The sequence below is a fragment of the Dermacentor variabilis genome, chromosome 5 (genome assembly GCF_050947875.1).
Source record: "Dermacentor variabilis isolate Ectoservices chromosome 5, ASM5094787v1, whole genome shotgun sequence".
Classification (NCBI taxonomy): Eukaryota; Metazoa; Arthropoda; class Arachnida; order Ixodida; family Ixodidae; genus Dermacentor; species Dermacentor variabilis.
Window position 1 is genome coordinate 112291878 of NC_134572.1, and position 24089 is coordinate 112315966.

The 24089-nt window shown below is 45.0% G+C and overlaps 1 protein-coding gene across 4 annotated transcripts in view; it reads right to left on the reverse strand.

The window, feature by feature from the left end:
* Nucleotides 1-24089, reverse strand: part of gem (transcription factor CP2 like gemini) — an 84684-nt gene that overhangs the window by 44533 nt on the left and 16062 nt on the right. For all 4 annotated transcript variants that reach the window (XM_075693338.1, XM_075693336.1, XM_075693337.1 and 1 more), the window contains 6 exons: nt 22520-22725; nt 20799-20866; nt 12395-12500; nt 8011-8117; nt 4755-4904; nt 1787-1855 (listed from right to left, as the gene is read on the reverse strand). In XM_075693338.1, coding sequence (XP_075549453.1) covers nt 1787-1855; nt 4755-4904; nt 8011-8117; nt 12395-12500; nt 20799-20866; nt 22520-22725 — 706 coding nt within the window. The remainder of the gene's footprint in view (nt 1-1786; nt 1856-4754; nt 4905-8010; nt 8118-12394; nt 12501-20798; nt 20867-22519; nt 22726-24089) is intronic.

A 24089-nucleotide genomic window follows, 5' to 3' on the forward strand; every position in this document is an offset into this window, starting at 1 on the left:
CATAGTTCGCAGTAAAGTAAGGGCCGGTAGCTCCGAGAGATTTGAAAGTGTAGTGTTTCTTGGAATCGGTCTATTCTGAAAATTGCCCAAACATTTACATAGGATGAGCTCTCCGGAGCAAGCAGCGTGTGTTACAACGGGGTAGGTGAGCCTCAGCTAGGCAATTGGTCATGGCCGTCAGGTGTTGAGTGACTGAGCAGTGACGAGACGCTCTCCCTATGTCAATAATTAACTGCCAACTGTGTTCTTGAGCCCTTGACCCCCCCCTCCCCCTGCCCATCCTCGTACCCATCACCTCACTCTCCTTCTTAAAGTTATTTTCCCGTTAGTCACTGTCACACTCTTCAACATTCACTGGGTTGTTGAACAGTGCAGCGGCCCCTAACATTTCTATATTTCTGTTTCTGTGTGGACTTCGGGGCCATTCACCTACCTGCCCTCCCACCTGTTTGATGCAACAGTTTCCTAGCTTCCCTGGCCCAGCACGTGTGCAAACTAGCCTAACAGCAAGCTCTTCTCAAGTTTAACAACATAATGAAAGTTGGAGACAAGAGAAATAAACAGAATAAAAAAAAAAGAAAGAAAGACAGGGTGCTTATTATGTGGTTCCCAGACAAGCAAGTTGCAATGTTTTCATAATGCTTTTCTTCCCTGCATCATGGTCTACAATTTGGTCAAGTACCAGAAATAAGAAGCTCTTCGACGACTCGAAGGCCTGGTGGGAAGCAACAATGCCCCCAAGCTTTTATGCGCACGCTCGTCCCATCATTATCTGTGTGTGGAATTTTTAGCGCTGATCCCCCCTCAGCAGTTACGGTTAACATGATCCGGAATGAAGTAGAGGTGCATCATGACTGAGGCCACAATGTTCTGTGATGGCAGAGGGAATCGCCCCCATGACAACCACCCACCACCCCTTTGGACCGCTACTAGCCATCACCTTGCTTTCACATTCAAGCTCGCCCTTTCGTCTGTCACTCTTCCACAGCCCACTTCCTGAAACTTTCTGTTCCTTGGGAAAGGTGGAAGGGGGAGTTCGTCAAAAAATTTTGAGGGGGGAGGGGGGGTCGACGACACCCCACGACTACACCAATGGCATATGGAGTGTCACTCTGACTACTAACGAAGCGCGAAAAGCGTGAAAAGGAGTAGCATAAAAGGCATTTCTAGAAAATCCCACCAACGTAATGTCGAGGCCAAGGGCAAGAATATGTGTGCACAGCAACAGGTGTTTACAAACTCGGGCCGTATTCACGAACAATCACTTCGGAAGGATCCTTTCATTTTACGCGATATTGCGCGTCACTAGCATCGGATGTGTCCACGACAGGCAGCGTTTTCGCACAGGGACAAGATAGTGTGCTTGGCACTGAGCCAAGAATGCTGTCACTCATAGACGTCAATGCGCATTTTGCTATATTAACACAAAATCGAAGGTATCTCTGAAAGTGATGATCCGAGAATGTGGCACACTGTTTTTTCCTTTTTTTTTGGCAACTCGTGGAATAAATGTATTTATTTCGGGGAAAATCTGGTGTGTTTCGGACTCTCAATTATTCGGACCTTTTGGCAGTCCCCATTGAGTCCGAATTGTTGGTCGCCAACTGCATCCCTTAACGTTACAACTACCATTTTACATGAAAACACTTCAAAACTTCAAAGTTCCCTTCTACAATTCCATACATGCAGGCAACTAATCTAGCTGTGTTAAGCCACATTTCTTCAACACCTTCTTAAAGCAAGCGTAAGCAATCTGGTAGTTTCAGGAATCTGTTTCTGCACTCACCTGTTCGGCTAGGGGCCTCTTGATCATTTTCTCACGGTCAGTCTTGTGCTTGCGATCGGCACCTTTTGGCTGCAAAAGGACACAATGCAAAGGATTAATTTAAATGATAGCAAAATAAAGCAGCCTATGTATTTACTCTTTTGAATCCTACAAAAGTATATCAGCCAGAATATATTGTGTAGCGAGAAGGAAGAGTCTTTTGACAGCTCATAAAATGAAAACAAGCAATATTTACAATGATGAATATTAACCAACTAACAATGTCTAATGCAACCATAGCCATGGGCTTTGAAATGAAGGACATTTTAAAAGAGAGTGATGCATGACGTGCTGCAGTATTGAATATCCGAGCTGGTCCACCTGCACGTGTACAACGGCATTCCTGGGCATACATAACAGTAAGCGATCACTTTTTATCGTGTTGTGCTGGGAAATTAAAGGTAAACTGCAACAAAATTTCTCTTTGTCTAAATTGGTTATAAACGGATGGTATGTATATACAGACAAACTTCTATATATGGAACACCGATATATCAAGTTATTGCGTATATCGAACACTTGCTATACCACCCGGAAAATTGCATGTATTTTTTAATTTTTTATTTCGAATGGGGTCGGACGTAAAATGTATATATTTAACTTCCCCACCCCAGACCATGTGTGCTCTGTTGACAGGTGGTCAGCTTTCCCGCAACACCCTCAAAGAGAGCGGTGGCTTGGCTAGTTCGACAACGTCAATGATGCATTGCATTTGTCGCACTGACTCCTCAGTGCTGCACCTTGTGAGGACTGGTAGTTTGCATCCACAAAGATGTGCGACAGCACGCGCTCACTGGGCTCACTCATAGATGCCTTGGCAGATGCCACTTAATACTGTACTTTGTTACTAACAGTGTTTCAAAATGCTTCGATTGATGGATGTGGAGATTGCAGCAGCAGTAGCGGCCAAATGAAAATGCTGCCAAGGTTGATGCCGCAAGCGCTGATGTTGCCCCGCTTCCGACTTCAACTGGGCCTGTAGCTGTTTTGGCTCTTCTACGCCGCTACTGCGGTGCAATAGAGGGCACCAGCTTATCGCTTGCGGATCGTTTAGACTGTGTTGAGGACTCTGTGTTTAAGCACGTCGCTGCCAACAAGAAGCAGGCTACACTGCTGCAGTACTTTCATCCAAATAAGCAAATACTTTGTGTGAAGCTTCGAGTGAGTACTTAGTGTGTCACGATTGGGACACGATCGTGGATTGTTGTTTGGAGCGCACGTTTGGTTGTGCCGCGCGCGATTGGCCTAGGGCGCGCCGGCTTCGCACGGCTGACTAAGTCGGCGCTGCCTAGGCTACTTGTGTGCGGCACAATCGACTGCACGTTCATGGCTGATGAAGTGGCACGACCTAGGCCAATTGCATGCGGCGCAACCGAACGCGCGCTCCGAACAACGATCCCCGATCACGCCCTTGGTTCATTGGTTGATTTGCAGAAGTTTTTGACACATTTTTGACGTGATTTTATATATCGAATTATGGCTATATAGAACTATTTCACAATCACTGCACTGTTCGATATATCGAGGTTCAACTGTATATACTACCCAAGCACTCTTGGCAGAACTGCAGGGCTGATAATTGTCTAATTTCTTTTTTCTTCAACAGATTTAACCCTTTATCTGCCGACGATGAGATAACTCACCATCATGAGTGTCTCCTGGTGCCAATGACGAGTTAACTCGTCGTGAAGTTTCAGTGATTTTTGCACATGGATGTGTTCAGTTTCTTGTGATTTTGATAACAAAATACACAATGACTTTCACCAATTTCTTTTTGCACTTCTAAATATCCTTTAGGAATTTGACTCAGCAGTTAAGTGGTTAAGTACCAGCACCTTATCAGACATCAAAGGCACCTGGTGGTTAGTGGGTATGACGCACATCTGAGCACATAAGCACCGAGACTTTCAGCTTGCCACCAATGCCACCCGCCCTCAGAGGTCACACCTAAGCCCTGTGGAGATTCTCAGTGTTCCAAGTTTCAAGCGAGCGGTAATGGCACTTTCTATTTTTTGTTCGGCATCAGAAACTTGCATCTTGGTGAGCTTTTCCTCATGCATAGCAAACATATTTCCAAAGTAACGTTTTTCAAGGAGGCTGCTCTAAATTCATGCTATCTGAATGTAGGCTTTTCATGTGGCTCAAAATGTTGTTGCAGTTGGCCTTTAACACATAGACTACAGCTGCACATTTTGAATTCCCAATTTCTGTGCGTGATGACACACCGGTGGGTCACTCGTCACATGGTACGTCGTGACCCACTGGTGAGTGTCCAGTGATTTGTGCCCCTTTAAAACTTCCTCAAGGTGCAGAGAGACGATGTCACGACACGTCAAAGCAGAAACAACCACAATTTTTCCTCTCCGTTGATTTCTAGCAAAGCCGTCGCTTGTGCACTGCAGGAAAGCTCTGCAAAGCTGCACAAGGAGAAAAATTGCAGTGGCCCACCTGTGACCCATGTCGCAGTGAATGTGTTGAGGAGCTTTAGAAACAATGGTTTCTACTGCTGAATTCTTGACTGACTTTTTGGTTGACTGATTGTATTTAGCATCCCATAGCAACAATGAGGCTTTGAGGGATGATGCAATGGAGGGCTTCAGGTTAGTTTGTACATGTGGTTCTTTGTCATACACTAAATATAGATACTGTGTACAGTCATGAGAGAAGGTATGTGGACCACAGCCTCGCTAAAAAGCTGAATTTATTCGTAATGTAGATGCACAAACTGAAATTGATGCATGCGCTAAAAAGTTCGCACTGCCAAGTTTGGACTGCAGTTCTCATTTACAAGTAATGTTCCTAGGCAGAAAAGAAAATCGGCTTTATTGCGGAATCCGTGATCTGTATCCTTTTTTCTCTCAGGGGAGGACAACACACTCCTTCAGAATATAGCCAAGCTGTGAACACATGCCTGCCAGTGTGGTCTTACCTTGAACACCTTGACTTGACAGGACGCCGAGTGTAACTTCTGTGGTGGCCCGGGCTCCCCGTGTGAATATGTCTCAATGACGATGCGGAAGGGCACACCTTTCTCACCTCCATGCTTCTTGGGAGTGAACTCTGTGCTGATGCAGTTGAGCTGTGGGAATAGGTCACCCCACATCATGCAAATAACTGCTATTAGGTTGCATCCAATTTGCATCCAACTTAAAGTCGCAATGCTACCTAGTGCTGAAAAAATAAAAAAAATAAAAAATGGAAGTTGAATAGCCCATTTGTGTACTGTTACCACCTGACAATGAGAACAGAATGCTAGCTTTTCTTCATCCTGTTTTCCCATTATGTGCAAAGTGGTGAGAACAGATAAGAGTAGGGAACTGAAAACACACAATAAAAACTGAAACTTGTTTTCTCATTATGTGCAAAATGGGGAGAATAGAGAAGAGTAGGGAACTGAATAGTAAAGGTAAATGTGTGCAAATATTCGAAACTTTCAATATTTGATTCGAATTAGTTAGTATTTGATTCGAAAGACACTAACTATTCGAAACCCCTAAAATTGCCATTGCCAGTTCTTTCAGTCAGTTTCGCCGCAGTACAACCATGTTACGCGGCGAAGCATACAAAATGTATCATGGTGAAGCATATTTGCAGTGCAGTGAAGCATACCAAAAGTTAAATGGGGGCACAGTCACTAGGGTGCTTCAATGGCAGACGGGGTTAAAAACCTGGCTTTAGAAGAAGCAAGAAAAATTTGAACACCAAGGAACCCAGAGATGTTTTTAACAACAAAAGCTCTTGAATAGGCTCCTTCCACGTCAGCACTGTGGAAAGGCTTTGATAAGCTCATTAACCTGCAGCAACTTTCACTGCCACATGCACAGATTGAAAGCTATGTGCATGATAAAATATTGAATAAAAGAGAAGATTCATGTGAGTGCGGGTGCCTGTTGCTGGCTTGGCTTGTGAAGAGATACCTGCAGACGCCAGACACCAGTGTGCATAGTGAGCATAATTTCAAAGCATAATTTCCCTGTACATTATTTGCTGTACAATAAACTTTCCTTCTTTTTGCAACTGTTTGGTGAACAACATTGTATTTTTGCGAAACAAATAGTGTCCGCGCTAGAAAAATATTCAATTCAATTCACACTTGGTTATCATGATTTGAATTCGCTTCAAGATTGAAAATTTGATATCTGCACACACCAACAGATTAGCTTGTTAGGCCTTTCGTTACAATGTAGCTTTCAGAACATGAGAGATGTCATAACATTAAGAAACTGAAAATACTATTACATACTGCACAGTGTACAGCTATGCAAGTACTAGTACAACATGGAAATCGTTTTGCACTCTTCTTACACCCTTGCACACATCAACACATAGAGCAAGCTTAACAATGCACACTGTTGGGCTGGTCGGTTCATATTTAAGACATTAAAATCACGCTAGCAAATACAATGCTACAGAAAAGTACTAGACAGGACATGCAGTGCAGCCGTCAGCTTCATTGTTGTGCTGTTTCTGCCTGCACAATTTAAAGTTCAGGGCAAGCTACATCTTAATTCTGATACTGTCAGAACCCTGAATACAGACTACATGACAGCAGATAAATAAAAGTAACAATTAGTTTAACCCACTATGATGCCGTATATTGAGAAAGTAACTAATAAAATTTATTACTGGCTTACTGTACTTACTAAACTGGTTGTAAACCACTATACAAGAATGAATTAATTTATTCTGGAAATAAAAAAAATTGGTATGCTACCATTTGGTAACATCGTACCATAGTGTCGTGCAAATCTATGCTCATCGCTGTCACTAGGTATGTACTGAATGTGTACTGACGGCCGTTTACAGCAAACTTTGGCATTGCACTATAAAAATTTACAAACAACCAATTCCGACTGCTATCAAAGAATGCATTTATTATGCTTTCAGAACTGTTTATGCTGCTGTGTTGCATTATGTGTTATGGGTGACTTATGGGTTTTATAGGTAGAGTATGATGGGTGGATTATTTGTTCATCTAGTGTGCAGCCGCTCCACAGGGTTCCGAACTATCCTTGAGGAAGTGGTGCTCAAAGTAGTACCATTTGTTTTCTGCAGACAGGTCTGCTTAGACTCTGTGTGGGCTGACTGACCTCGCTTGGGCTGACCCTCAAGATAGCACAGTATACTGCAGTATCTTTGGGGTCAGCCCAGAAAAATGATTAGACAGTCTCGTGAAATCAGGGTAAGCTCCCAGAGAATGCTAAATACAAATAAAACTGGACTGCATTGATTCCAAGAAGAGAGAGCCAAGCTGAAAACATTTGAGGAAAAAGTCTGAACGGTAGAAGCACTAGCACTCATGTTACAAAGCAGTCACAAACACAAATGCGAGTGCCTAGTTTTTGTGCGAGAAGCTACGCTTTTAAAAAAGTTTGATCCTGTATTTCTGATTGGTTCTATCACATACAACTTTACAGAATTTCTGTAGCAAATAGACAGCCGGAACTGCAAAAAGTGAGGAAATTCACTACCTCTGATAAAAGGCCAAATGTTACGCACTACTGCACCATGTTACCATACGGTCACGAACACAAATTTGAATCAGCCACATGCATAAGGAATGCCTAGGCATTCAAATGATGATCATATGCCCCATTTTGTATTGTTTCTTTTGTACTTAATTTTTAAGGGTTCATGCAGCTAGGACAGGCATAAAAGTAGTTACCAAAAGAAAACTTCAAAAGAATATGACCAGCGTGCATGCTACCGCCTTGATAGAAAATATGCAGGCACTGCTCCCTGGAGGAGTAAGCCTAAAATAGCAACACTGAAAAAAATGTATGTTACCAAACTGCCACTTGGCGCATAAGTAAAAAGATACCAGCCTCTGGGTATTGGAGGATTTGTAGAATACAGCATGCTACCAAACTGTAGCACTGCCCCATTCTTTATTGTTTATTCAAAGATTACCCTGTAGTGCCCCAAAGTGTTACAGCAGGGGGGTTACAGCATCAAATAAAATACATCTTTATTTTGCAGTGCACTTGCTCTTCAGTCAGTATGTTCTACTGGTTCATTGCCTGGACAAAAAAGTTTTAGAGGGTTAAAAATTGCCAACCAAAAATGTTGCGAGAAGCATTGTACTGTGTGATGTTGAAGAAAAAAGAACACAAATATAGAACATTTCAAGCACACAAAAAGCCCTTATGCTACTTCTTATGCCAAGGGTGTGGAAGTGCACTTACCCGCACAAAAACTCCTGTCTCTTTGGTTGGATCCCAAAGGAACTCACAGAAGTGGACTTTGTTTGGCGTGTTGACCACTTCATACACTCCATATGACAAGGGCACATCTGGTGGAGGTACAGAAAAGGATTTAATAAGATTATGAGTCTTACACACTTTGCTTAAGTGGAACTGCCCAATTTTAATGCAAACAAATGATGTATGACACAAACGGCATTGAAAAGTGTGAGCATGCCAAGGCATCACTTTGGTGGCCCCCTTTAGGGGCCTTTTAAATATTACGAAAAGGCTGTCACGGCAGCCTGTCAGCTTGAGAAATCCAGAAGAAACGCTGAGGTGAGATCGCCACAAGCATCTCGCCACGTAATTCTCACTGGCTTGCACGAGAAAATCCTATGTCCATCAGCATTGCATGCTTTACATGAAGCTTGCTGACATCCTTCTTCAAGGCATCCAGGTGCTCCACGTAGCGCAGCGGAAGGTTCCACGCAAAAACGAAGCCCAGGAGGTACTGAATCATCTGCCGGGCCTCCTGTGAGGACAACGTTGAGGCAGCCTGCCCTAGTGCATCATTGCTGCAGTCACTATCCGATGCAATATGTTCACGACGATCGCCTCATCAGTTAGAAGCACTTAGTTTTCAAATCTATAGCCGTGTACAGTAAAACCTCATTAAACCGTACCTGCTTAAACAGTAGTTTCGGTTTAAAAGTAGTAAAGCCAATTCCCCGACTCAGCAGCCATTGAACATAATGTATTTTGTATTCGCATAAACTGTACCAGCTTATTGCGTACGCATCGGTTAAAACGTAGCGTTTCCACTTTTCGTCGCGCCAACACGGCGGTGTGTCGTCTCCATCGGGTGGCCCAACAGAACAACAAGCCTCGGATATCGGTACAATGGCCTCCAAGCGCCCTGTGCGTTTGCACGTGAAGCCACATCAACATCATTTCAACGCCGTGCCAGAGAGTGTTGTGGCGTTGTGCAAGCGAGGACTCGCGTCATGCCGAAGCTTGGTTAAAAAAGACGCCGGGTGCTCAGCATAGAAGAAAAATTAGACATCGTCCGTGCTATCGAACGTGACACGAAGAAGTCGGCGCTGGCCCGCGACATGGATCTGCTGTTGACTACAGTGTGTGGCATTTGGAATGCGAAGAAGTTGCTCGGCAGCGCTGTTGCGACCGCGAAGAGGTGTCGGTTACGAGGTTCGACATTTCGCTATCGTTGCCTCTGTTGTTGCCAAAGTGTCGACTAGTGACAGTGATGAGGACGACACAGAAAGTGTCAGCACGGGCTATTCAGGCCCGACAGTGGCAGAAGCTGCGCGTTACGTCAGCCTCATGAAAGCAGCCGTCGCGACGAGAACAGGGGTGCGATAACGTAAATATTCCAAACAAAAAGTATTCTGAACTCCGGCACCCGGCAATGAAAAAGGCGCCCCGGGACTTCTGCAGCACTACTGCACGCGTGCACGGAGAACACATAACGCCAATGAGGAATCTGCCGTGCGAGTGCTTGCCAAGAGGAGGGGGCTCGCTGAGAAGCTGGCATGCAGATTCAGTAAGTTTAAGGCCGCTGTCGTCATGCTAGGCCGCCGCGGCATCAAACGAAAATAACTTTTGTCGCGCGAAGTGAATAAATACTGTATGTTTTTTCCCCTTTCATCGCACTGTCTCTGAGTTCCGTTTTCGACAGGTAAGTGGGCGATCTCATGCTATTTCGTTTAAACAGTACTAACGTTTAGTACATACTTTTTCCGAGCTCCGGACAACTAAGGTTTAACGAGGTTTCACTGTACAGTAGAACCTCGTTAATTCAAAGTCTGTCGGACCTCGAAAAATCATCGAATTAACCGGGTTTTTTGAATTATCAAAAATGGACGAAAAACAAGAAATAAACGTACGAAATGTGGCTGTATCGACACTGCACCTTTATTTCGCCTGAAAAACGGTCACTCGAAGTACCGTATTTACACTATTGTAAGGCGACTCGAATGTAAGTCGACCTCCCCATATCGCGTGACAGGAAAAAAAGAAGAGCATACTTGAGGGGGCATTCAATAACGAAAATTTATTAGTAGCTGACATGGTCACTGGACTACTCATCTTCCCTAGCGCTGCCATCCTCATCGTTGCTACAGTCCCACAGCGCGTCGTCGTCCCGCGAAATTTCACATTTGGTAAACGACCGCACCACGACATCTTGTGGAACAGCAGCCCACGCCGAATGCATCCAACCACATGCAGCCGTCAGGGAGGCTCTTCTGACAGGTCCGGTTGGCGTAATTTCGCGGTCTTCTGCCGCCAGCCACTCGTACTCACAGCGGAGCAGGTCCTTAAAGATCCGGGCTTGTTTCATGACCATGTTGCACTTGACTGGCAGGGACCGATCGCGCATTTCAGCGACGTACGCCGCAAGCTTAGCCTACAGCTCCGGAAAGCGTCCAGACTTCGGCATGTGGGAAATTCCTCACTTGCCATCACAGGTGAAAATTTCGCTTCGCTGCAGTCGCCACTCTCGCGCCACCTGTTCAGAAGTATCGAACTTGCGGCCCGCTACGCAGTGATTTGTTTCTTTGGCGTAAAGGATGGCAGCCCTCTTGAACGCTGCTGTGAATGAGTGCGGAATGATTAGTGGGCCTGGAGCACTCATGACGACTGAGGAAGCATAAAAGTAGCACGTAGCCGCCAGTCAAGTGGAACACGTCAAACCAATGCCTTTTGTCAAACTATAAAGAAAGCTAAGCGCAACAGGCAAAGAGAAACCCGCAAGCAGTGCTCTTTCATGAACTACCGATACTCCCCACAAGTGCCGCTATTCTGAGGGTGCCGCCGCGAATGGAACAGCGGCGCTTCCATCAACTATCGACACCCCCTCATGAGTGTTGTGTGCACTGTAAAACTCTCAAAAATGTTGAAAAACCCTTCCGAAAAGCGAACAAACACGCGGGATAGCAAAAAGCTACGGGTAGGGCCATAAAGCAAACATAAAATTCTAACTATGTTGTAGCTCCCGTTGGTCTCGCTTTTTGGGCGGTGCCATGTTTTGGTTTCGATTGTAAGTCGACCCCTCAACTTCAGATTTTCAAATTTAAATAAAGTGGTCGACTTACAATCGTGTAAATACGGTAGTCATCGATGCGTGACTGCTTGGCGCGGTAGTTAGTTGCACCGTTGACTGCGCCCTCCAGTCTGCTTACAGTGTGCAGCAATGCACTGTTACCGCCGCGGATCACGGAGGCACGGAAAAATCACGGAGGCCATAGTTTAAACTGACGTATTATCCGGATATGGGCACACTGGCTGTTCAAATTATCCGGTAAAATTTTCATGCAAACTGTTGGGACCGCCGAAAATCTTCTAATTATGCGGGATTTCAAATAAACCGATTTCGAATTAATGAGGTTTTACTGTACTTTCTTTTCACTGGCAACGTCGTGCATTGCCGACGGTCAGCAGGCGGATCAGCCATCTTCCGTTTCGGCGGCGAGTCAAGAAAGGCTGAGAAACCACGTGGCCAGAAACAATTTTGATACAACTAACAAAGACAAACGCGAGCAATTAAGCTGTTTGCAGAACTGCGCTGAACGAGGAGCTAGCGAGCAACATGCGAGCAATCTAGGAGCAGCGCAGTTGGTGCGGTTCATTTCTGTTTTGGAGGGTGGCGCGGCGCAGAGCTATGGGTGCAGCCCATTCATGTTCGGAAGGGTGTAAGGGCGACGGGAGAAAGGAGCGCAGAGATGGCTGGAAAATGAGCGCGCTGTGGCTGTTGTAGCAGCGGGCCATCATGCAGCGGCTTGAATTTCTTGTTTTATTTTTGTTCTTTTCAAGGATTTTGCATTTCACTACCTTTCGTCTCAGACAACCAGCAGCCAGACTTCATCGTTATAACCGATAATGCGGCATCGGGGCATTGTAGTAAGCGGATTATTTCACCATGGAAAACATACAAAAGTTGATGGTGCAGCAGCTTCTCATTGTCATAACCGATATATTGTTAAAATCGGTATCAATATAAGTAGTAGGTTCGACTGTACAGCAACATAGGTGGACACGAGTGAGAATGGTCAGAGACTAGCCAAGGCGCAACTGAGCACCTGCCCAGCAGGCCTGACTGCCAGTTCCTGGTCCTTTGCTCTTGTTATATTCTTTTTCATGGTCCACGGAGACTTTGGGAGCAAGAAAGCAATCCCAACTGAGGAGGTGAGAATCGCATAGCCCTCTCTGTCATGTAGTTGTGCAACTGCTTACATTTTTAGTTGCCTTTTGAACACATAAGTGGAGCATGCTGTGTTACATGACAATAGAGTCCAGTTCCAGTGCAATGGGCTGCTTATATGTGTAGCCATTTGTGAGGACAGTGTGCAGCTAGATGCACCCTTACCAGCTTCAAGTATCCTTTCGCCTGGTCTCTGCCGCATCCACTGAGTAATCTGTTCTTTTTCCATGTACTGCAGCCGACGTTCTTGAAAACCAATTCGAATGGTGCTCTAAAAGAAAGACAAACACATATAAAGCAACAGTTTGAAGCACAGTTTTACTATGATAATGATAAAAAAGAAACTATAATTTTTTTGCAAACTTTAAACTGGATGCAAGGTTTTTTGCAGCTTCTAGGAAAAAATGTAAAGGTCTTTAAGGATTTCCAAAAGGCCTGGCAATTTATTTCCAAAGACTAAGCCAACACTATATTTGAAAGCTTAAAAAGAGACACTTGTTTTTAACAATGAGCAAACTCTGTTTTTGCGCACAAACAAGAGAGGAACACATTAAAGACGCTTAGCAAATAAGCTATCACCAGCTGCTGCAAAGCTGCTAACTGGATATATTGGCTCTTACTTTTTTTATTGCACTGACTCAGCGGCCAAATGTCAAAATGAAATCTGGTAGGCTTAGTAAAAAATAAAATTCAAGAATTTTCAAGCACCGAACTATATTAAGGGGTTTTCAAGGCCTTGAAAATGGCCCTCTGATATGTGAATTTCCATGAGTTTGGAGCACTGCTATGAATATCAACTATGGCAGGACCTTATTGACAAATGCTTCGTGGGAATTAAATAATAAACACGTATAAGCTATAACCTGTGCCACATGCATGAACTGACCAGCCTTGAGATGTCCGACACTAGATTTAACTTACATTCTGCAAATGTGCATGTAAGCCTTTCTTTTCCCTAATTTTTCATGAGAATTCTCTCTTGCAGCATCTAACAGCAACCTATGTACCATGAATGCGTCACTCTAGTCAAAAGACTGAGTAGACAGAATGTTGCTATGCTATCAAAATGCACTACAAACATGACCAGCTCAGAGCCCATAATGAACATGATCAAAATCATGCATGCATTTTTTGTAGGAAGGTGCCTATCAATGACACCACACCTAACAGTGTGCAACAAGCCATCAATCAGTGAGAGCACCTGACTTTAAGCAAACTTGTTGGCGACTACAGCATAGACCACTTATAACATAAGTCACTGGTGCCGTGACCAAATAGCCCCGTGTGTCCGGGAATCAAAGCACACAAGTGGGATGTGCCCTCACTTTCGTTGGCAAGATGGTTCCTCCGTTTTCCAAGTGCCATACTGCCAAAAGCACCAAACTGCAACTTTGGCCGCTGACTCCTGACAAGATGGCATTCATACCCATAGACGAATACACGAATACATGGCGTGAGATGACGCGCATAAAGTGAACTGACAGCAGCACGCATGAAGCGAGCTTCGTGAGAGATCAGCCATTAGCTACCCTGAACTGTCATAGCAAAAGTTTGTATGTGAACGTACTGGTAGGAACGGCGAAAGCTCATATACTGACAACATTCCAAACCGATGAATTTGCAAAACACAGTTTAAACTGACAGCGTCGTGGAGTCAAGGTCGCATGCACAATACCTGCAATTCGTGACAGGTGAATGCAAAACGCACTCGTAGTAGCCTCTAGTGATTTTTCTGCGGTGTTGGAGTTGTAAAAAAACAACAAATTGATTTTACTGTTGCATTTAGTTTTCATGGCCTGCTTGATAATTGACATTTTGTTGCGATCCTGTCTTTGTACGAAAAAAATCACTCGGTGGCTGTATTTACTTTCTGCACACAAACTGAAGAGCCAAAAAGCGACAATGTGCATGCGTTCAGTGCGGACCACACACCACTGACAAACGGCAGGAGCAAAATGCTTCTCCATTGTCTAGGCAAAACCCATGCTCCTGCTATGGTGTTCTAGAAGGGGGTAGTGGGCTCAGGAGCCGGAGCGCCCTATGCATTGCAGCGAGGCGGCGAGTGTGGACGGGACGCGGATTTCGGTGGCGGCGCTGTAGTCGCGTGGACTGGCTCCCTCCGCTGCTTTGCCATAGAATAAAGTGCTTCGCGCGCTTGTTCATGCGGGCTTGGTTCGCGACGTTGACTGTTTTTTGGTGTTTTAACCTACCGTCCGAGTCTGTTTCGCGCGCAGTTGGCCGAACACGTGAGCAGTAGGAAGGTCGAAACGTCAACGGCAGCGATCCTGCTTCGCTCCCGGCTGTGAAACAGGATGTAAGTGGAAAAAAGGAAAGCAGCCGTCGTTCACCGCGCCGAAAGATGAATAAACACAGCGAATTCGGGAAGGCAACTTGCACCGCCAAGACGAAAAACTCGACGAAACATGTGCGGTTTGTGTGCAAAACACTCTAAAAGAGTAGGTGGATTTTTAAGCGATTCAACTGCAGATGGCCTAAGGGTTACGATATCTATAGCACGCTATCACTGCTGGATTATCTTGTCAGCCAGGGATTTAGGCATGTTATGACATACAGGTTAAGCCAGGATTCGCTGGAAAACTTTTTCGGTATAGTCAGGCAATTATGTGGGTCTAATGTCCACCCAACACCAACGCAGTTTCTAATTGTCGTTAATTGCCTATCCTTTTATAACCTTGCGAAAATAGTACGCTCAGGCAATGCTGACCTTAATGGAGCTAGTGGAGAAATGAGCTCTCTCCTGAGTGCGCAAGATGCTCCAGCTCAATAAGCCAGGGCTGCTGCAATCGACCATCTCATTGAGGAAGGAAACCTTCAGCCGAGCGCATGCTTCGTAGTATTCCTGCTGAGCACAGAGAGTTGGTGGAGCAGAAGAGCGACGACCGTCTAATACATTACATGGCAGGATATGTTGCTCGAAAGTTTCTGAAGTGTTATGACTGCATGTCTTGCAAGGCCTTTCTTATGGAAACCCCCAATACGGAAAGCAGAAACTCTGAGTTCACTGTGACATGCGACAAGGGAGGGTTGTTATATCATTCGCTGGAGCTTTTCAGGGCAGTGAAGAAGTTGGAGGACATCTTCACTGTGTTCTTCAGCCGAGAGAAACTCTGCAGTGACAGCATAGTGGATGTAATGTTGCTAGTGAAGGAGAACTTCGGCTATGCCTTAGGCTGCAGCCAGCACTAAGATACGCTCACAACAGAGTTGACGAAGTTCTATGTGCTGACCAAGCTGCACTTCTATGTAAAATGGATCAACCAATCGAGACAGGAACGGCGTAAAAAGAAATTGCACGCGAAGATAAGCCGTTCCTCATAGTGCCTCTCTCGTAGCAGCCATGCACTTTGAGAAAGGAGTAGCTGCCCATCTTTTGTACCAATAAAGAGTTGTTTGTGGCTACCACGAGTTCTCTTTATTTTGCTGTGTTACGAAATTTCGCTATCCCTGGTAACCACTACGACCGCATAATAGTGGCATCACCATAGGATTAACTCCCTAGCTTTCAGTGGATATATGCTTTCGTAAACAAAATCGCAGTTAAAGGAATAAAATCTCATCATATCTGGCCTCTGTTCCGAATGTGTTAGTACACGCGCCGCAATTGTTTGGCTCACTTGAACTTGTGAATGCAATTGGGTCCTGACCTTATAAAAAGTGTTAATGGCAAATGAATTAAGCAAATTACCCATTCACATATTTGCCTCTTCTATGGTGTTCGCGAGCTTTTAGTTTAGAAACCAGTCGCATCGTTGTGCGGCCGTTAGTCTGCACTCCTTGGGTCGGCTTTATTTTCACGCAAGCTTGAAGAACGTCCGTCTTTCCACCTTTCTCTGCGCCTTGTCTTAATTTCAGATGAAGTTTTCAGAAAACATGCTACGGAGCTGCGCGCTTTCTTTTTTCGGCATGAAACGAAGCGCACACGGCTTTCTCTACGTTGAAAATACTCAGTTTCGCGTTCCGTACAGCCCATGCTCTAGTGGCGCCATCTGGCGGCGTCGACGTGAGATGCCACACCCGCGGGCTCTCCCTGACCCCACTACCCCCTTCTAGTTCACTATACTCCTGCTGAGCCAGCATGCTGCCGCCGTGCTTTCTTGTTTTTCCCTCAGTTCCTCGTTCACTCGCTCGCTCTCTCCATGTCTCCTCCTCCTCTATCTCTGCACTGCCCTTGTCAGTCTCCCCTTGGCCGAAGCACCTCATTGAGAAGTGTGTTTACTACCCTTCTTGTCTGAAAGTTTTCCAGGCATTATAACCGCTATTTCATTGTGCGCGGCTGCACTATAAGCGCTAGGCATACACATTGAGCTCTATGGGAAAATAAACAGCAGTCAGAAAGAACCACTTTACATCCAGTCCTGCACTATAGGCGGTTACATCATAAGTGGTCTGAGCTGTATCGGAAAGTTCTTAAACATTGTTTTGATTGCATAGTCAGCGATATGGTTTAAAATAATTAAGTAAATGCATGCAGGCCTTCTTTGTGAAGCTGCATAAGTGGCCTTGGGAGTTGTCATCCGTAATTGACTGTTCATAGTTGGTGGGATGGTCTGTTCATATCCCGGCACCTCTAAGCGCTATCTTCTTCTGGATTTCGTCTCTGGGCTCTCTCCCAGAAGATGTCGAGCATCCATTCTCATTAACTGAGAGCTGGATTCTGGATTGCGGGATGCCTGTGTACTATGGTGAAGCTCTAAAGAAAGCAAGCACAATGTGTAAAGTCCATGCATCTGAGAGCCACCCAATAAATGTGAACTCGGAGAGAGCAAAGTGACTGGCGTCATGCACTACTTTCACCATGTGCTGCCACAAAGCAAAGGCAGTGATGATTGCCAAGGCAAAGATGTGCATAACGGGCACAGGAACAAATCGTGAGAAAGGGTAAGATCCTTTTCCTATTCAGCCTGTGGCTGATAATGGTTACGTAATTTCAAGACAAGAGAGAGCCTGTAACAACTACCACAGTAAAGAGTGCACAGAGCGCTTCCACTGGCACTCTACAAGGTACCACACAGGGGCATTATCACGCAGCCAAATTGATCAATGTACAGCTGACATTGGCTCTGACGCGGCCGGTGCACTTAAATGGCTCCTCACCAGGCCCCATAGCAAATTTTGGTCATATGCTGGAAGTTGCTACGTGTCCTCTAGGGAGTGTTCTGCTGCAAAAATTTTCAAATCAGCTCATTAATAGCCGATCGAAATATTTAAGTGCTGCGAACCCATAATTTCAGAAGGAGATCTCCACTGCCAAGCATGGCACTCTCTTCACTGGCCCCGTCTAGCCTCCGCAAGTGAAATTCCTTCCTCGCGTTCTCCCATACCGGACCTCGAGGATCGCGTGACGCATACGTCACGGGCCCCACCTTCATTTTTTTTGTCCTCACTTTTTTTGCAGCACAGTGTGCTTCCACTGATGGTGCCGCGCGTGAGCTGTTGCGATTGTCTCGTTTTGTGCAGTGCACGATTTTGCGTGCTGAGCACGAGAACACCTGACTAGCGATATATATCAGTACTACACGAATACTGAGCCAGACACAAGCGGATCACAGAGCATGATCCCATGCTTGAACACAGCAGAAAATGACATAGTTTCAGTGTCTGCATGTGCGACTGCACGACAAGGAACAAGAGCAGATGAAGCGGAAGTACATCTCTCTTGCTGCAGTGCGGAGTAAAACAAAAGCACGCAGACATTCAGTTTGTGTGTTTTATTATTTCTCTAAGCTTTAATTCATCTGTTGAAGCAACAGATTATGCAACATAACAGATGTTGCCTTGAATAATTCTTGAAGTCACATGTCACCACAAGCGACGTCACAGTGCAAACGTGTACGTAGGCGTACTAGCACGTGTATGTCATCCTTTGGCTTGGAGCGCGGCGGCCGCGAGGAGAAGGGAAAATGGCGTTTGGTTTTAAATTTCAGGTCCTTCTGGGGCGCATAGCGATGTAATACTTCGCAGACACGATCGTTATCATGCAATTTATGCTCTGCACTTGGCAGCTCAAAATGGCCAGACCTGGTGAGGGGCCCTTTAAAGACTGTGTGGCCGCCGGATATTTTGCACCCTGTCAACACAGACATCCCCGCACCCACCAGAGCCACAGTGTTTGATGACTTGCAAGTTTATGCAATGAGTACAATTCCCAGAGTGGTAGAATATGCCTTATGACTTAAGTGGCTAGTGATCACAATAGACTGAAGTTGAAAATTTGTCTCAGCTGCACACTGATGATAATTATATGTTAAGTAGATACATATTAGGCAAGCTACAATGAAGACATAAAACTTCTACAAGTGTTGAGAAAAAGCCTTTCTTTTTTCATAGCGACTTTTCTTCTTTGGTATGTTGGTGGCAACAACAACAACAACAATAATCAATCATGTATGTAACATCTCTTTAGAATCATATGAAATAGATTTGGCAGAAAGATGGGAAATATTGTGTAGACGTTATGAGAACATTTAGGAGCTAAAGTGCTATGCAGGAAGACACAGTCGCTCAATAATGACTGATTTGATTTGCATTTGTATTTTGGTTCTAGAAATAAAACCAAGCAAGGTCAGAGAACCTTTACTCATTTAATTCATAAAGGCACTGAAGCATAAACAAATGCAAACATTCAAGCATTCCTTTCTTATGTTCCAACCAGCCCAGATTAAGTCTCTCTTCATATATCATTTAAACAGACAAAATTTAGATATATATTGTGGGGATGCGCGACTCTCGCGCGTCCCCTGATATGTTTTTCCCGCATAGTGCGTCTCCTGTAATCCGGCTTCGCGGTGTGGCCTGGCGCCTGCGGCGGTCGGAGTGGTTGAGGCGCAGTACGAGAGATGGCGCGAGTGTTGCGCTGCTAACGCCGCCGACAGGCAGGGTTACTTGGGCGCCGAAAGAGAAGGCGCTTGCTCTCTTGGGTTAGGGACAGCAAGCAGTACGGACGTGCTGTGCTGCGTGTGCGCCGATCCATGCTTCTGCGAGACCGTCTCGCGTGGCCGCCTTGGAACGCGCCACCGTTCGCGTGACCGCACACGCGAATGACGAGGCGTTGGGATCCAGCATGGGGCGAACATATTCGCTCGTTATCCGGTCGCGGTGAGTCGGACTTCTAGATTTGTCGCGCGCCCATCGGCATGTTTTGTGGATAGCCACTCGGCTAGCAGGCACTGATCTATGAAACGTGCAATAAATGCCCTTGTGATTGTTTGCACTACTGTGTTGGCGTTCCTTTGTCCCAAGAGCATGGTTGAGAGAACCCAACAATATATATATATATATATATATATATATATATATATATATATATATATTCTGGGGTTTTCGGTGCCGAAACCACTATCTGATTATGAGGCATGCCATGGTGGGAGACACCAGATTAATTTTGACCACCTGGGGGGGGGGGGGGGGTCTCTAACAGGCCCCTAAGCTACCTCCGATATTTTTTAAACATTTCAAGTAAACATGCGTATCGAGTTCAGAATGTCATCATGATCAACCTTGTGAAATGCAGCATCACTACATATCACGGGCGTACCCCAATATCAAAAAACAATGCCATGCTCCTCTCCAGGCCTTCCCGCTATCCCCAGCGCTTGTCGTGATGTCAGCAGCGTGCATCTAGTGATGTCACCAGGGGCAAACGCTGTCAATTGATCGAACATGAACCTACAACTTCCAGTTAGTCTGCTAGCAGGTGCGCGCGCTCCCTGCTCTTCCTCGTCATGTTGCTCGCTTGAGCATGCTTGCGAATCGGTAACTACGGCCCGCAACACACATGCCAAATCACTTGCATTCTAACACAGTTGTGCTTAGCGGTCTGATTAGCTGCGCAAACAAAGCCGGACAGTGTTTTGTGATGGCTAGAAGGCATCCATGTGTGCTGCTTGGCTGCAAAAGTGCCGACTGAAAAATGAAACGATGCGACGACGGCTGCCTCATGATGACGCCCTGCGCGATGCCTGGCGCACAGCACATGTCCGGGCAACACAGGGTCCATTAGCAGCACGCTTTGCAAGAGCACAGGCCGGCACGGCAGCAACAGCGGGTAGCCAAGAAGTGTGGAGTCGTGGTAACCGGAAGTGGACAGTGTTTTGAAAAGCACATTGGCAGTGATGTATGTCACATGACATTTCGAGGAACTCTCGGAGGAGGAGTGACCAGCCAATGTATGGAGCGTAACGAAAGAAAGCTCATTTCGATCATCAAAAGCATGAAATTCCGCTATTACAGCACTGTTTCGAAAAATTCTCACGGTTTATGTGTTCGTTGCACACTCGTGCACAATTGCAACACCACAACTAAATTTCGACCTCTGGTTGGTTTAGGGGCCTTTAGCCATGCACCTAAATCTAAGTGCATGAGCATTTTGGCATTTTGCCCCAACTAAACTGCGACTGCCACGGCCAGTGTTGAACCCACACGACATCGTGCATAGCTGTGGAATGCCATAGCCACTAAGATATCATGGCGGGTCATTTCATCAGAGATGCAAGTCCAGAAGACTTAAAGTTAGATAAAAAAGTGAGGTGTTTGTCACATCTACACTCACCTTCAGCATCTTCCCCCGCATTTCGGTGAGATCACCAAGTTTCTTGAGCTTAATCTCGTACGACTGACCTGTTCGAAAACATCAGGCAACAAATATCACCAACAGAAACCAACCAGCTTCACAGTGAGTTAATCAAATACTCTCAGCTGTTACTCATCTTGCTATATAAGCAGGTTGCCTTTGCATGAAAACATTCTCCAACTTGGAAAAAAGTCATGGATACAAAAATCTAGTAGCTCAAAGATTTAGGGACCAAAGAACTCTCAGTGGGAAATGCTTACGGCCCCCAAGCCTTTGAACTCTATAATGCCACAGGTTGTTTGGGAGAAAAATGCAGAAATTATTAAAATAAGAAATTATAATTTATGTGCAAGATACCCTTGATTCAAATTGCGATAACTGAGGTTTAGCAGTCTTTCTGAATAATGCCAGAATCACAGATTATCACTTGCCAGAGTTAAAACTACCAAGAGTTGACCATAGCTTTCTTGACCCTTTGACTGTCAAGCTTTATTGTTTTCTTCTTTTTTCTTACGCAGCCCTTGCCAGGTTTTTATCACGTGTTGGTTCAGAGGACATCTCATGCTACATAGAAGCTAGTATTTCATTGAAATTTTCTCTTATTTCAACATTTATAAACAGTTCACAAATTCCTCTGTCCGTATTAGTTCGGATGGGTGGGCATGCCACGCTGGTCATGGCTACGACGACCCTCCCAATGCTCGACCCTGGCCACTCTCTTTTTCTTTAGCTTTTTCTAAATTTTTGGTTCGGCAGACAATTCATGCTACTATATAGAAACTGGTTCTCCAGCATCAATTTCTTCTCATTTATAATTAATCAAGTATGCATATATCTCTTCGCCTGTCAGAGTGCAGGTGAACCTGCCACACTGGCTCGCTATGGCTGCCCTGCCATGACAGAGCGACACAGCCCTGAGATTGCTCCACCTGCATTCAGATACTTATAAGTTCCATGGTTTTTGTGTGTTCAGATTAGCTCTCCATAGATGGCACAACAACAATGCAATGTTATTTCTTGCATGAGTTACTTCTGGCGAGGCAGGGCGTGTGCTGAAAGCACAGTATGAGTATACCCTGGAGTGAAAGAGGCTGTGCAAGGGTGAGTGCCACAGTTATCTCAGGAGTGGCAGTCAAAGGGTTAAAGAAAGACAACACTACGAAAAAAAAAAGAAAAAAAAATATTGGCGGACTTCAGCGGTTCATGCCACTCTCTACTCACTCTCTGCAAACCGCAGCAGTTCCTTACATCAGACGCCACTATCAAATGAAAATACAAATTCTCTGCTATGCACATAACACACTTTTCATCCACATGAGTGTTGCCAATTCTCGCCTCCAAATTACAAGCAAGAACGCCGCTACTCTCAAGAGTCTGCATAATCCACTAAATTTTGTGAACATCACTTAGCACAAATGTTGCACAATAGTTAGTACTTTGTGTGTTGAGCTCCCGACTAGACGTTACCAGAGACCTGAGTTTAAGCTCTTGTGGTGGCGGTGATGGGGGAAAAGTTTTGTTTTTCTCTGCCGCATAATGAGGCTGAAGCCAAGAATGAGGAGGTCGCCTGGACAGCTACAACGACCACACGATAATGACAACAACAGCGTAACAACGACGGCTTAAAGAAAGGACAGATAGATACTGTAAACCCAGTTTTGAGCTCTTAACTGGTTCTGCAGTAAAATACGGTGACTAACCTTGGTTGAGGTAGGTCATGGTCTCCTCATGTAGCTTGGTAGCAATGGACGTGGCTGCTCCCAGGAAGTACTGAAAGCCACCTGTCGACACATTGCCAGCCAGCTCCCCACCGGGTCCAAGGCGTGGCAGGGGCAGAGACAATGGTGCGGTCGGCTGGTACACGGCCATGCGCAGGTCGGGAGCTGACGAGCTGTGCCGGCACCGGCTGCAATTGCCAGCAGCATGATACAAGTGGAAGTCAAAGGTTTGGCCTCGACACAAATACTTCAACGATGGGTGAAGCAGCCAGAAAGCTAAAAAAAAAAAGGTTTAACAAAAGTATGCTTTCCATATACCTGTCAACTGGGATCCTGGTTTAGTTAGTTTATACAAGTAGTATACAAAAAGATACACAAACACACTAACACTTATGTGCATACAGTAAGTAGGCAAGTACAGCGTGTTAAACAATTTTTAGCAAGCAGATTCTTTCCTTAATGTAAGTAAAGCACCAGGATCCAGAACATATCTTTCTCAAGGATTCATCATATACTAAACAGCACAGAATATAGCAGCTTACCTAAATAGCCTGGAAAAAGAAGTACACCAATAAAACAGAATAAAAGAAAAATTTTCTACACTTCTATAACCTCTCTCTAACACAGGTAGAACACAAGCGATCATTCTAGAGCACTGGCAGCAATAGATGTGGCTGCTCCTAGGAGGTACTGGAAACACCCATACACACAGTACACCCACCAGTTCTCCTCTTTGAGAAATCAAAATATCACTGCTTGCTAGTTTGCTCATCATTACTGACATGGCACAATTCCATAATTTTGACATATTTTGCACCACAAAAGATGCAATTTGTCTAAGGAATTTTTAAGCAGCACAATGTGTTTCAGGCAAACACAAAGGCAAATTGTCAATGTGACATCAGGCCTGGTATCTTTTAGTTACAGAGCTCTGAGTATGATTGCTTGCATTGCACGAAATTTATGCACAGAACAAAACAACAAATCCAAAAGATCACAAATCGGTCATTAAACTTGTTTTTCTAGATGTTTCCAGCACGGACAATTATTCCAATGAATGCAAAATAATGGTAGTGAGCCACCAAAAGCATGCAGGAAACCTCAACATCTAAAATTTCTTCAATTACAGGCTACAAAACAAAAATCTCAGCCTTGTACAGTAGTGCCCCAAACGATTTGGCATACAGATGGCATGAAACTGCAGTCCAAGCAACATTTCTGATCAGAATAACAAATTCAAGTATATTCCCTTTATCTTGGCCATAAAGAAGTGGGGTTCACTGTATTTGCTACAGAATAATGAGAGCATTGAGATGGATACACTGTAAGAGTAAAGTGGATTGGACAAACTTGTGCTCAGAAAGTGAAGCAACACAACTTACAATGACGGTAAGTGCAGTCACCAGTTGTCAAATCGAATCCAAGTGGTCAAGCCTGCCCTCTATTTGTACATGCGTTGCCAGACATACCAGAGTGGTTTACGGTGAAAGCATAGATTAAAAATGCGCCACGCTATTCATATCCCACATACAATCTGATAAGATAGGCATGT